Source organism: Protopterus annectens, chromosome 11.part0, assembly GCF_019279795.1.
Source record: "Protopterus annectens isolate FY-2018-M chromosome 11.part0, PAN1.0, whole genome shotgun sequence".
In the NCBI taxonomy this organism is placed as follows: domain Eukaryota; kingdom Metazoa; phylum Chordata; order Ceratodontiformes; family Protopteridae; genus Protopterus; species Protopterus annectens.
Window position 1 is genome coordinate 1146494488 of NC_056745.1, and position 15283 is coordinate 1146509770.

The 15283-nt window shown below is 39.5% G+C and overlaps 1 protein-coding gene across 1 annotated transcript in view; it reads right to left on the reverse strand.

The window, feature by feature from the left end:
• Positions 1 to 15283, reverse strand: part of CCDC146 (coiled-coil domain containing 146) — a 4019163-nt gene that overhangs the window by 1819066 nt on the left and 2184814 nt on the right. Inside the window, exon 7 of the mRNA XM_044088498.1 lies at positions 2524 to 2597. Within this exon, the coding sequence (XP_043944433.1) occupies positions 2524 to 2597 (74 nt within the window). The remainder of the gene's footprint in view (positions 1 to 2523; positions 2598 to 15283) is intronic.

Consider the following 15283-nt stretch of genomic DNA (forward strand, 5'->3'; position numbering starts at 1 on the left):
GGCACTACATTCTTCTGGTATAGTTATGGACCCTTTTGGGGGTGAGAGGGGGGGGTGACGTTTGCCCTGAACCTGTCTGCCAGGATGTTGGCTATATCGGTCGATTCAGTGTATTTTGTGCTATTCTGCACTAACACCGAGCAGATCTGAGAATTGCCACTTAGATTCTTGACATAGCTAAAGAATGCCTTGTGGTTATCTTTGGAGTCAATGGCAATTTTTCTTTCAAAGCTAGCCTTGGATGATTTTATGAGGGAACATAGTTTCTTGATGATACTGATCAGGGATGTCTTCCTTTCTTGGGATTTTACTCTTTTCTGTACTAGTTTCCTCCTTCTATTGTACAGCTTGTTTATGGCAAGGGTCCACCAGACTGGTTTCCTTTTGTTGGAGGAGTGAGTCTTGGTTTCGTTTGGGATAGCATGATCCATGCATTCTTGTAGGTGCTCATAGAATGGATTAGTAAAGGATTTTGCACCTTGGACAGCGTTATCTTTTAGTACGGGGGCTTTGAAACTTCCCACCTCGGTCTTCAGTAATGTGAAGTTTGCTTTTGAAAAGTTTTTCACCATGATTTCTTTGACCGGGGGTGGTGGCGGAATGTGGATATCCAAAGTGATTGGTTTATGGTCAGATCTAACCAGTGAGGGGTTGACCTCCGGTGTGGAACACTGATCGCCCTTGTTGGTGATATATTTCCATTTGGGGAATAAGGTATGGAAAATATGTACTTGAGGAAGTTTGACATTTTAACTATTGGGTTTTTCTTCAATCATGACATCAGTCTAGACTTTTCCCTGTCAGGGTCTGCCCTAATTCCTAGACACAGATGGTGTCACTTGATGTAGTTAATTATCCCCAAGTGAGAATTAACAGTTGAGGACAAGTGGCAAATCATCTTCTACTGCATCACTGTGACCGTGCAGGCTGAGTTCATGAGTTAAATCTTGGAATCCCAGATATTATTTAATGAGCACCCATATATTATATAATTAGCTCAGACTTTTCAGTTGCATCACAGATATCCAAACCTCTCTTCAGAAATGACAGCTGACTCTTTCTCCATTTTGGCCAGCTGTATAATAATCTTGATCTAAGTGGAATGTGAGTCATTGGCACCACATGCAAAAATCTAACCACTCTATCATCAACATAATGCATTTAAATATGTAGGAAGACTAAAAAATAATGAAAAATATGATATTTAGATCAAACTAATGAGTATACAAATGCACATTGTCAAAGTGATGAATGGTGCATTCAGAATGGAAATTAGGAGAAATAATTTTAGGGAGTAGAATTAACTGCAAATGAAATGTTGGGGTTTAAACAAGGAAAAAAAGATGCAATACTCTTTACAGCAATGAAAAGGATGGGCAAAGTGATTGATGATTTTGCATATTGCAATAATACTTTTAGGATTAGATATAGGTAAAGATGTATACAACATATTAGTATGACTAATGTAATGTAAAATAGTATAAGTTAATATGATTACAAAGGAGATTAGTTGTACTGTGATACACTTAGGACTGCTTTGGTTTGTCTTGAGGGTAAGCTGCTACTGCATTTACAAAATGTGGGACATACATTATGTATTAATAATGTCATGGTTTGCTTGCTGATAATACATTATAATATAATATAATGTAATATAATATAATAGGATCCGCTTCATAAGTTCGAAAGCTCAAAAGACTGAAAATCAAAATATCTAAAATTCAAAATATCGAAAATGGAATTTGCTCTTTCTCCAGTGTTGTGTGATCTTGAAGTTGGTATATATAAAATTAGCAGGTGGTATGGGGTGCAGGGGGGCTTGCCCCATGCATTAAAAATATTTTTGATATTTTGTTTTAGATATTTTGATTTTCAGTCTTTTGAACTTTCAGTCTTCTGACATAGACACATATAATATATAAAGTAATGCAAAAATAAACATAACGCAAATCAATACACTATATTATAACATAAGCCCACTGTGTGGTAGCCCAGGAAAAGGACCCAAGGCACACGTGTGTAAATGTGTCTCTCAGCTTACCTGGAATCACTTGGAATCCAACAGCAGGTGCTGGGGAAGTCTAATGTATCCTGTTCAGCATGTCACCACTGCGACCCTCACCAGGACAAATGGTTTAGGAAATGGATACATATATATACTGCACCATTTACAGTTTACAGTACCATTGTCATGAAGACATATAATAACTAAGGCCAGAACAGGCAGAATGGTTTAGCAACAAAGAATGTCTGAAGTGCTGTCATGCTTTTCTCTCAAGTATGTTTCAGTCCACCTACCTGGGGGGCATATTAAACAATTAAATTACCCAAGATAAGAGCAATGTTTTATTAGGCAATTCATATTTTACCTTAGAATGTTATACTTAAAATGCCACAGCTGCGTGGGAGTTAAAATGGAAGAAAGAACAATTTCTGGCGCAGTTCCTTAATTAATGCATTAGCTGGCAGCATGTTTAATGCGTATGTATGGCATTTATTAGACGTATTTTATTGAGAACTTACATTTTTTTCCTGTTTATTCTTTCCATCTCCTTTCCCAGCTGTACAGGAACAGCATGCACTTGCACCAGTTCATTCTGTTAATAAAATAAAACTGTATTAGCTTTGCAGACATCATAAGGTCCTTTCTACAAATCTGAGGAATGTGATTTCACTTGGTACAAAAATAACTAATGCAGACCGTCCACAACCTTACAGGCTACAGTAACTACTAAATACAACACAACTAATAAAACAAGAGAGAACTGCATGATGTGTATGCAACCATCAGAACAAGCTGTTTCTCAAAAACAAGTTTACCAAGAAATTCTTACTTAAAATACCAAGTCATCATGTGAGCTAAAGCTGGAAAGAAAGCAGTTATGTAATCTTCCAGTGAAGAGGTGTCTGTCATTTTGCAATTCAGCAGTTCTGGAATGCTTCAGTTGAAGTTAATGTCCAGAAACTCATTTTGGAAGCCTGTTTAGCAGCTACTTTAAAATTGAGATACCTCTCAACCTCTTAGCACAAAAAGTCTAGACAAAGCTAAAAATAATGAGACAAAGGCCCAAAAATAGGGACGGATTTTAAATATTGCCCTTATAAACTTAGAAAGTTGCTAGAATACAGTATCTTTGTTAACACACATATTCTGAAGGATATGAAGTTTGAAACTCAAATGCATATCATCATTTAGTGACTTCAATCCTCAGTAAATTGGTAAAAAGAACTGACCAAAAATATTAGGCAAAAATCTGGACAGTTGAGAGGTATGAATCGATCATATGACCTAATTCCAAAAATGTTTAACATAGAAATATGAGATAAGAGAAAGAATGGTGGAAGACAGCTACCCTTCTAATGATATCGGAGTGCAGGTGGTTAGATGGACTCAATTATTGCAGGAAGCAGTTCAGTACTGTTCTATTTCATTATTATCATGGTCGATACCATGCCTTTCCATCCTTGTCTTAATCCAAGGAATAACTGTAAGCAGTTATTATAAACTGGGCAGTATATTCTAGTGATTAAACAATGAACCTGATAAAGTCATCAAAATGAGGCCGAAGTTTTATAACCTGCATTACATGCATTATAATTTTAAGCATGTGAAGCAATATTCTAGCAGTTCTGATAACACTAAAATGTTTTACTCATAGCTGCAAAAAAGAATAGGTAAGTACATAATACTAAGACAGGATAAAACATAATGAGACAGTAAGGATTTACCACATACATTCTGCAACATCATGACCAATACGAAAGAATTCCTACAAGAAAAAATATTGAATATGTATAGATTTTCAACATTCTTGCTTTGCAAATGATCCAAACAAGACTGCTTTCCTAGAGCAAACATTAAAGAACATTTATTTATTTATTTATTATTCGGGGAAAGTCTGACTTGGAACAAAGCCAGTTTTCAGCTAAGGCTCGGGGAGAAATGCTCCAGATGCATGTCTTTGAACATGGGAGGAAACGGAGCACCTGGAGGAAACCCACACAAATGCAAGGAGGACATGCAGACTCTGCACAGAAGGCACTCCAGCTGAGAACTGAACCGGAGAACTTCTTGCTGTAAGGCGACAACACTACCGCTGCACCACTGCGCTGTCCACGCAACAATGAAAACAACTGAAGGTGGCATCTGAATCACCTCTAATATTTTACCTGCAAGCTGCTTGGCTTCATCATACTTGACATTGTTATGTTTTCACACTTGACAGATGCTAGTAAATGAACTATACTTCCTCTTTTACGTCTGCAATTTTATTAAGTGAGCAATGCGCAGTTCTGGCGTTTTACTCAGCTGTCAGTAGTAATCTTAATATACAGTTATATCTCTTGTAACAGTATAATTAATACAGTCAATTGTTCATATTTTTTTCATTCTCCTCTGAGAAAGTGACAATCTGCTGCCAAGGGTACCTCTCCTTAAGCTCCTAACTTCCCCTATAGATCCATCTGAGACCACAGATACAGACCCATTCTCTCTCTTTGGTGAAAGAAAGAAGGCAGACTGAGGCATACAGATGCAGCATCATTTGTCCCAGCAGTTTGAATTTTTTTTTTTTTAATGGCCTACTATTTCACTATAGGAGTGGGTGTGCAATCGGATAATGTGTGTACATTATCAGTCCTGTACATGATATGCTAAGACACTTGCCTGCCTTTATTAAACATATGCATACATGAAACACATTGCCTCCTCTCCAGCCTATAGTAAAGAATGGTACAGTGCCAAAGGAACCCGGAGATTTCCCCCACTTGGTAGGCACATTAGCCTTCTGCCATTCAGGCTCACTCTTCCAGATTGGCCTTCCAGTTTCTCAGGTCACTAATCAATCGTGGGTCACCAGCACACCTCTCGACTATCCCTCTTTTGGAGGAACATTTCTATTTTCAGGTATGATCTACCCCTGCTCAAGACATCCCTATTTTTAGGTTTGTTTTACTTCTTTGTATATTTTTTCCTTTTTCTCAAGATCTAAAATATGTAAGGGCAGTCATATAATTTTATGAATCTTTCTTATCACAAGTGATTTCTCAAGCGGTCTAGTACACAGAATAGCATACTACTTGAACAACGTACTAGTAGCAACAATAAGTTAAAGAAAGAGGACTCGCAAATCGCTTTTTCTTAAGCAAAAATAAATGACCTTTTGTGGTAGAATTTTGCAATCACTGTTCATTAAAGTATACAGATTTTACACTGTCTTTATGATAATGTGCTTATATATTTCCATCGTAACATGTTTCACAGTAGTATCCCACATTCCACACATTGGAAGCAGAATGAGTTATGCATTCTTTGGTATTCAATTTTTATGCAGAATGAGTTGTGCATTATTTGGTATTCAATTGTTATGCTAATTAGTTGTCCAGATTTTTAGCTGGGTGTTTCTACTTTTCAATGATCTTTGTTTCTGTTTTCATTGTCTGCAGGTTAACAGGTATGGTCACAGGCATCACAGGCAGGTGTCCAGTCTCTGCATCGATGGGACAGCCATTCTTCAGTGATTACTCCTTTCAGTCTTACAACAAATGCACAGAATTCCAAGCAGTCTGTAAAAAACTACCAGTGCTGTGCACATCTAGGATAGGACTCTTTGCAGAATTGTCCAACTAAAGCCTGCCCCATTTCTTCACTGAATATCTAGCATGCAATGTTTGATACACATGTAAATGGATGAGCAGGTATACAAGAGTCACGCATGCTTGAGGCACAGCCATTCTTTAAATAAGTAGCAGAAGTGACAGATGTTCTAAAATTGTACCTTCTTCACTCCCTTACTTCTATTATTTTATTTTAGTTGTTGTTTGTCTTTTCGGCTTATCCCAGTTAGGGGTCGCCACAGCGGAACTCCGGTCCACTAATGATTGGCAGTAAATTTTTATGGTGCCGAGCTGCCAGCCTGACGGCCAACCTTCAGTGAAGGTACGCCCATTCACGCTTGTCTTTCGGAGGCCACTCGACAGTGGGGAAGACATGCAGACTCCACACCGAAGGCACTCCAGCCGAAAATCAAACAGGAGAACCTCTTGCTGTGAGGCAACAACGCTACCGCTGTACCACCGCGGCTTCTATTATTTTATTTTAGTAATTTATTTATTTATTGTCATTTGTTAACCAGGTTGGTCCAACTAAGCCAAAGGCCCATTTTCTGTGGAGACCCATGAAGAAAAGCTCCAATTACATATGCAAGACAATCCAAAATCGAAAAAAAAAATGAAGTAGCTAATACAAAGTTAAAAATGTCAGATTTGCATAGGACTTCAATTACAATAGTAAATAGTGACAAGAGACATTGCATAAAAGAGATATACAATATCCAACCAAAAAATTAATTGAATACAATAGCATCAGATGTGTGTCCTGAGTAGGAGTATTTACAAGATCAAATTGTTGGTAATTCTAAAATGTAGTGTTGGAAGAGTAAAAAAAAGTAGGAAGTAGGTGGAAAAAGAGAGAGAGAGAGAAACTGAAGTGATCAGAAATGGAGTAGAGGAAGAAATCAGTCAGAAGTCATGTAGGTGCTTGATAAGGGGAGGACCAAGTGTTGAAAAAGTAATGTCTGAGTTCTTGTTTGAACCGCAGCTTATGAGGGATCCTTCTTATTTTCAGGGGAAGGGAATTCCATGTGTGAGCTACAGATTACTTAAAGTGGGATTTTCCAATATTTTTTGATGGTTTACAGATGTCAAGAAGTTTTTTATCAGATGTGTGAAGTTGACGACAGGGGTTATAGCGAGACACGAGGTTGGTGATGGAGGGACAGGAAGTGGGATTATACAGAAGTGAGTGTGTGATGTGCAATTGAGAAAGAAGCAGTTGTTTAGGGAATTCGGGCCATTGTAATGATTTAAGGGCAAGGCAGTTGTGGGATTTGCTAGGTGGATTAGAAGCAAATTAATTTCTCTGACCTGGCTTTTTCTGTAACTATACCACAACACTGCTTTTCTCTCACTTCATATTACAATTCTTGTTTGTATTTTACTAACTTAACTTTAACTCCTCTATAAACTAGCTAAAATTTCTCTAAATATTAAATCACCTACATATAACTTGTTTCTATTCTTAACCAATGTATTATGCTAATTTGTATGTAGAAATTCTTGTACTGTTTTTGAAGATTGTTCTTAAAATGTTTTATTATACTTTGGAACTTTTCTTCTCAAGTCTCTGCTGAAAATGGGTTTCTACGCAGTTGGGCTTTCTCAGTAATCAAATGTCAATAAATAAACAAATTTATTTATTTAACATTTGTTTACTGGGAAAGTCCAAATTGGAAAGAAGCCAATTTTCAGCTGAGGCCCTGGGAGAAATGCTCCAGACATATGTCTTTGTAACATGGGAGGAAACCGGAGCACCCGGAGGAAACCCACACAAAGGCAGGGAGGACATGCAGACTCCACACAGAAGGCACCCCAGCAGAGAATTGAATTGGAGAACCTCTTCCTGTGAGGTGACAATGCAACCGCTGCACCACTGCGCAAAATAAATTCAAAATCTGGTCAGACGCACACTGTCAGAATAATTTCCTACTTGTCAGGTAAGACTTTCTACATGAAGGCATTTTGCCTTGCTTTAAAAAGTAAAACACTTCTACAGTTAATGATAACTATATGGAATTAAAATGCAAATTATAAATGAATGATAAGTGAGGTCCCTGGAACTTGGAGGCATACAGTCCATTACTACCATGGTCATAACAGTGTTTAGGAAAGAGGAAAAAGAATCACACAATAAAACATATAAGCTATAGTTGCAGTGTGCTATGAGCATAAAGTCTGACAAGTCTGATATGGCTTTGCATAGTACCTCTCTAATGGCTGTCACCTTGCCATGATAGAGTAGCATGTGTGATCTATCGTACTTCAAAGTTAGGCTACCTTAACCTTACCTTACTCTTAGTAATTCATAATTAGCCTTAATAATTCATTATTGTTTCTGCCAACAACTCTATAATAAGAAAGATTCACCACACAAAATTACTGAGTGTCATCATAGACGAGAAGTTGAAATTCAACCACCGTGTATCACATATCGTAAAAAAAAAAAAAACATCAAAAAACAGGCACATTATACAGAGTAAAAACTTACCTCACTAACATAGCCAGAAGATATATAGATTATCCTTTCTTACTGCCATCTATCCTCTATACTGCCTCAATTTTCACCAATGTTCAATTCTCACAAATGTTCAAACCTGAGAAATGTTATAATAAAATAGCAAAATTTTAAAGTAAATTACAACAAAAGCACACACCACTACCTAGACCCCAAACAATTACACTGATTAGAACCCACGCATCACCTTGCTCTTTCTCAGCAACTTAATACAGCTCTACTCCCCCAATACAATGTTATGCTCTAAAGAAAAAAATCACTTCTCACTTAAACCAAATCATCTAATATGACAGGTAACTCCCTATATTCAAATAATGTAGCTAAACTATGAAACCACATTATATTACCTCTGAAATCCATTCAGAATGCAAACTCATTTAAAACACAACTAAAACTTCATCTATCAAATCAATGGATGCACTCTTGTAAATCTCCAGGGTAAATGCCACTATCTTCAGCTTGTTGTATTGTCATACCATTTATATTTATTCAGAATCCTGTGCCTCACTACCAGTCTTCATCAATTTGTACAACAAAAGAAAGAAAATTCTATTGAGAAGTAAGAGGGAATGTGCACAACAGAGCAAAAAGTTTCTTATTAGTCTAAACAAGAAAATCAGGAAACTAGTCAAGTCTCTGAAAGCAGACTTTCAGGTAAAAATAGCCTCCAAAGTTAAGGACATCCATAAGGCATTTTTCAGTTATGTCCACAATCTTAATGGCAACACCCAACAATATTCAGAATTATCAGTAGATGGCACAACCTATACCCAGCCAGAAAATCTAGCAGATCTGCTGGCTGACAAATTCAGCTCAAATGTCACCACCGCATCACCCCTAGTTCTCCCCCAATACAGCAACAGTTATCACCAAAGAAAAGGTTGCCGCTGGGCTCCCTAAAGCTAAAATATGGTTTCAATGGGGCCCTGACAAATACCAGGTTGCCTCTTAAACAGCTTAAATCAGGATTTATCAGGGCCATTAGGATCTCCATTTAACCACAGCATCCAGACCGGCATTGTCCCAATAGAATGGAGGACAGCAATAGTCATTCCACTGCATAAAAGGGGACCATCTACTGACCTGGGAAAATAGAGACCTATATTTGACTAGTCTTATCTGTAAGGCCACGGAAAGAGTAATCATGGACCTGATAAACAATGACATAGAAAATCTCCAAACACTGGACCCGACCCAGTTTGACTTTAAGGCAGGTCATGCCTACTGAATCTGGTGAATTATTTTTGAGAAAGTCACTAAGGCCATGGATGAGAGTAAAACAGTACATACTGCCTACCTCACCCTAGCCAAGGCATTTGACAAAATTCTCCACACAGGTATTATAAATAAACTCACAAAACTTTGCATAACTCCCTGCATCATCAGATGGATAGCCAAGTAGCTCACAGACAGGACAGATGTGGTTAAAGTGGGTGAATCCTGATCCAGCAAGAGGCCAGTTACTAGAGGTGTGCAACAGATCTCAGTGCTGGGACCACTGCTTGTTTGGAATATACTTCTATGAACTCAAGGCTAATGTGGAAGGCCTCTGGATGACAAAGTCTGCCAGCGAGTGCAAGCTGGGGGCAATAACTGCATTTCCCAAGGATGCACATATTTTTCAGGAGGGTTCAGATCAGACAAATGATTGTTGCCTGAGCCATGACCTAAAACTAAATGCAAAAAAACACATCATCTTACCCTTTGGGAAGTAAAATAGCCCTGTAAATTATATCATCAATAGCACACCCCTAAGAGTAGACTCAGGGTGGGAGATCTAGGTGCACAGACTGGATAGTAGCCTGAATATTGACTGCCATGTGTCCACAATGGTAAGGAAGTCCTTCTATGTGGCACAACTTATAAGTAAAGGTATGGCATCTAGATACATGGAAATCATAGTCCTGCTATACTCAGCCCTCATTAGACCAATAATTGTGTACAATAAGCCATTTGCCATGTACTTGACTAGGCACTTAGAGCAACGGAAGTGACCTCAGAGGTTCCTCACAAAGAAAATGCAGGGTGCAAACAACTATAACTCTATATACTCTATAAACTCTATAACTCTATGTGGATATATATATAACTAAAAGCCCCATCCCTTTACTCTGTCTCCTACTGACTATTAAGGGATGACCTATGCCTGACCTACAAGGCAATCGTAAATCCAACCTGATGGAGTGATACACATCCACAAGTCAAACAGCACAAAGGTCACTTGATCTAGAGATCTAAACTTAGACAGCGAATAAAAGAAAACATGCTGGAGAGACCAATATATGTCTCAGAGATTGCCCCCCGCATTAGAATAGGCTTCCTATTCATATTAAGTAGAGCCTTTCCCTGGCCCTCTTCAGACAAAGTTTGGATCAATGAATACGGAATCACAAATTCACACCTGAGTAGCGCCCATGTCTCTTATGGACAAGGTCAATCTGTAAGGTACTCAAAGCATAGGCACAAACCCATCCCATCCTCTTACCCCTAGGGGCCATCTATTGGGTAAAATCAGGTTATATTGGCTAGGCTTTAAAGGAGTCTTAGGCCATTAGCCTAGTAAACTCCTGTGAACCTATGTACCTATGAATACCTGAACAGTTTTGCTAGTATCTCCCAGGTATATACATAGTATTATGACATTGCACACCCCACCTCTATGCTCTGTACTTCTAATATAAACCTTATGACAACCATACACACAAACACACACACACACATAATTGTCTCAAACCTGTTTTACACTCTGTCTCAACTACAATATTAACATTTTCTGTACTGCCTACCTCCTTTCATCACCTCCATTTCCTTAATTTCTAAGCAGTAATCACACAATCAATTATCTATCTGACAAACATGCTACTGCACCTCTTCAAATGCTTATTGTTCAACATCTGCTAATACATAAGTATCTTTTATACTGTAACAGTTGCCTCTACTATGATATGAATATAATCTAATAAGCAAATGTATCTCTATTTGTTAATGTATATTATTTAATGTATGTTTGTGTATATTACTGAATTTTGGTTTAACAAAAAGGCTACTAATATGTTGGAGTTTGTGTATATTACTGAATGTTGGTTTAAAAAAAGGCTAGTAATATGTTGGAGCTTTTCTACCCAGACCTCCACTAAAAAGAAAGTTTTGACTAAACCCAGTCGGACAAACTCGGAAAGAAAAAGCAAAATAAGTAAAAATAATTTGTACTTGTAGCAGGCTGCTTCTTAAACAAATAACTGAACAAGCAGAAAATGATTGATTTCAACAACTGACTATGTTTCTGGTGTCATTCTAAGGGGATCCAGTATCTGTCTGTGTGGGATGACATGACAAACAGACCTCGATGCTTTACCAGAGATGGCCTGCATTTGTCACTCATGGGCTTCTGGATACTGGCCAAGGCTCTTGCCACCCCTACAGTGCCTTTTTTTAGGCGGTGTTCCAAAGACCAAATTACCATAACAGCTACAAACAAATGCAATCTGAGGGTCATGCTGCTCAAAGCTAGAAGTCTAAATCTCAAAATGCACTTGCTCGAAGCACTTCTTAAAATGGAGAACATCGACATTTGTGCTGTAACAGAGACCTGGTTCTAGCCAGCAGAAAGCATCCCTGCACTACCAGGCTATAACCCATTCCACTCCTTTTGGCCCCAGAACTTGGACCGAAGCTCCAAAGGCACTGGTGATTACATATTCATAAATAATGCACACACCTCCAGACTGGTAGTGCAACATAACGCATCAGAGATACTTCGGGTGCAGCTAACATTGGGTAAGACAGCAATTCAGGTGGTAGTCTGCTATAGGTCCCCAACCATGTTCAAGACTCATACTCCACATTGTTAAGCACCTGGAGAATATTGGGGTCCAACCTAACAGTTTTATACTGGGCAACTTCAATTACCCCTCCATTAAGTGGGAAAACTACTCATGTACCAAAAACCTGGACTGAGGCTCTAAAGGCGGTGGTGATTACAAATTCATAAAGGATGCGCGCACCTCCAGACTGGTAGCTCAACATAACCCATCAGAGATACTTCAGGTGCAGCTAACATTGGGTAAGACAGTGATTCAGGTCGTAGCATGCTATAGGTTCCTAACCATGTCCCAAGACTCACATTCCACATTCCTAAGCACCCTGGAGAATATTAGGCTCCAACCTAACACTCTTATACTGGGTGACTTCAACTACCCCTCTATTAACTGGGAAAACTATTCATGTACCAATACACTTGCCCAGCGTTTCCTGGAATTCATTAATTCTAATGTCCTGGACCAACTCAATCTTAACCCATCTAGAGGTAGCAACATCCTTGACCTGGTCATTACTAACATGGGCAGCCGTTGCTCTATACCAACAGTCAACTCCTCCCTGGTTAGATCCGACCACAAACTAATCACCTTGGAAATCCACATCCCTCCCACCCCCACCCCACCCTGCAAAGGCAACCACCATGAAAAACATCTACAAAGCTAACTTTGGGCTCCTAAAAACATAGGTGGCTAACTTCATGGCACCCATGCAAATGCAGAATAGTTGCTTGACCACTGAATCGTAAACCAATGCAATGTATGAACATGTACACAAATGCATGGATCTCACCATACTCAATAGAACCAAGACGCTCTCCTCCAAAAAAAGGAGGCCAATCTGGTGGTCCCCTGCCGTAAACAAATTCTACAATAGAAGGAGGAAATTGATGTGGAATAAGGTGAAGTCCCAAGACTGGAAAAACATCCTTATCAGCCTCAACAAAAAGTTGAGATCCCTCATCAAATCCTCTAAAGCTAGCTATGAAAACAGAATTGCAGCAGATAGTAAAGACAACCACAAGGCCTTCTATAGTTATGCAAAGAATCTCCACGGCAATACCCAGATTTGCTCTGGGCTACTGCACAATGGTGCCTCCTATACCAAGCCAACACATATTGCCAATATACTGGCCAACAGATTCAGTGCCAACTTTACCCCCCCCCCCCCAAGGACCAATCACAATACCAGTAGATTGCCAGGCACCCAGTATTACTGCTGTACAGGTTAAAATAGCACTGTCCAAGGTCAAGAATACAGCTTCTGTGGGACCTGACAATATCCCTGGCTGTGTTCTACATGAACTAAAGAGTGAACTGGCACCTCACCTGTGTGCCCTGTTCAATCACAGCCTCACGTCAGGCTTTATCTCTATCGAATGGTGCACTGCTAGAGACATCCCTCTCCACAAAGGTGGAATGACTACAGACCCTGGGAACCATCGCCCCATTTGCGTGACGAGTCTGATATGCAAAGCTATGGAAGCATCATCATGGACCTAATAAACAAGGATATAGGGAATCTCCAAACTCTGGATCCCACATAGTTTGGTTTTGTGAAGGGTAGATCATGCCTGCTCAACTTGGTTGACTTCTTTGAGTCAGTCACCAGAGCTGTGGATGAAGGCAAGGTGGTTCATACAGCCTACCTTGATCTGACCAAGACCTTTGATACCATTTCCCACTCAGGAATCATAGAAAAACTCACTAAGCTAGGCATCAACCCCTATATCACTAGGTGGGTTGCAAACTGGCTCACAGATAGAACCCATAGTGTGAAAGTAACTGACTCCAAGTCAGACTGCCAACCAGTCACCAGTGGAATCCCACAGGGTTCGATCCTGGGTCCTCTCCTGTTTGGTATCTACTTCTTTAAAGTCCAGGCCAACACGAAGAGACACTGGCTGACAAAGTTCGCAAACAATTGCAAGCTAGGAGCTATTATTACCTCACCAAGTGATGTTGACATCCTACAAAAAGGCCTCATTGAGACCAACGACTGGTATCAGAAGGATGGCTAAGTTCAATGCCAAAAAATGTGTCATCATCCCCTTTGGGAAAAACCCGGTTCCCATGAATTACCACACTGATGGTAGACCACTGAACACAGAAGGCGTTATAAGAGATCTGGGTACACAGGTTGACAGCAACCTCTCTTTTGACCACCACATTGCCACTGTGGTCAGAAAGTCCTTCTATGTGGCACATCTCATTACTAAGGGTTTTGCATCCAGGAAGAAAGAGGTCATTGTCTCCCTCTACTCTTCCCTCATTAGGCCAGTCATCGAGTACAATGTCCCATTTGGCATGTACCTCACTAGACACCTGCAACAACTGGAGAGGCCACAAAAGTACCTCACAAAGAGGATCCTAGGCCTTAAACACTTTTCCTATATGGACAGACTCAAAAAACTCCAACTATTCTCTGTCTCATCACCTACTTAGAGGCGATATCTACTTGACTTACAAAGCCATGTCTGACCCAGCTCTGTTAGAAATGCTACAACTACAGAAATCCCAATCCCTCCGCACACATGCTCCAGAGACCTCAACCTCATTACCAAAATCAACAGAACATGCTGGAGGGACAGGTTCATAGCCCAGAGACTGCCCATGCTATGGAATAGACTTCAAATACATGTCAAACAGAGCACTGATGAGTGGATGGGAAATAGAAAATTCACCCCAGGGATCACTTCAGTGGCTCTACTCAACAGAGGCACTGGGAACTAAGGTCTGGTGGCACGATGCCAGGGTAATCCTATGGGCTAGACTTGTAAAGGCTCCAGGGCCATTAGCCTAGTACACACCTATGAACCTACAACCAGGCATTCTTAACTGTGTAAAGTACAATAAGGAAAGAAGGAAATTATGCATACTTTTAAGAAGAAGAAGGCATGTAGCTTTACTATGACAATGACCACTTCTTAAAGAGAAACTATCATAGTAATCAAATCAAAACATATGATTTTTCAAGTACCACCATCATATCCATGGGAGGAAGACCATTACAGGGTACTATAAAGCACAGCTATTCCAACCTAAGCCTACTCCTGAACTGTATATCTAAATTATAGTGCTGTGTGAAGTTGCGGACAGGAGGCCATGCTGCATGTGAAACAATATCTTGCGTAGATATATTTCTCACTTATGTTGCTTATCTGCCTTCAACCCTAGCAAAATGCTCTCTCACTGAAGAAGTTTATTGCACTTGTCATAGCAAAAGTGAATTCAACGTATCAGTCATTCAGTGATAGTCTGCTTACTTACTGGTAAGCCTTCTCCATCTTCTTTAAGAGATAAGCATATATAAGCAGTCAACCTGAAATCCAAAAGT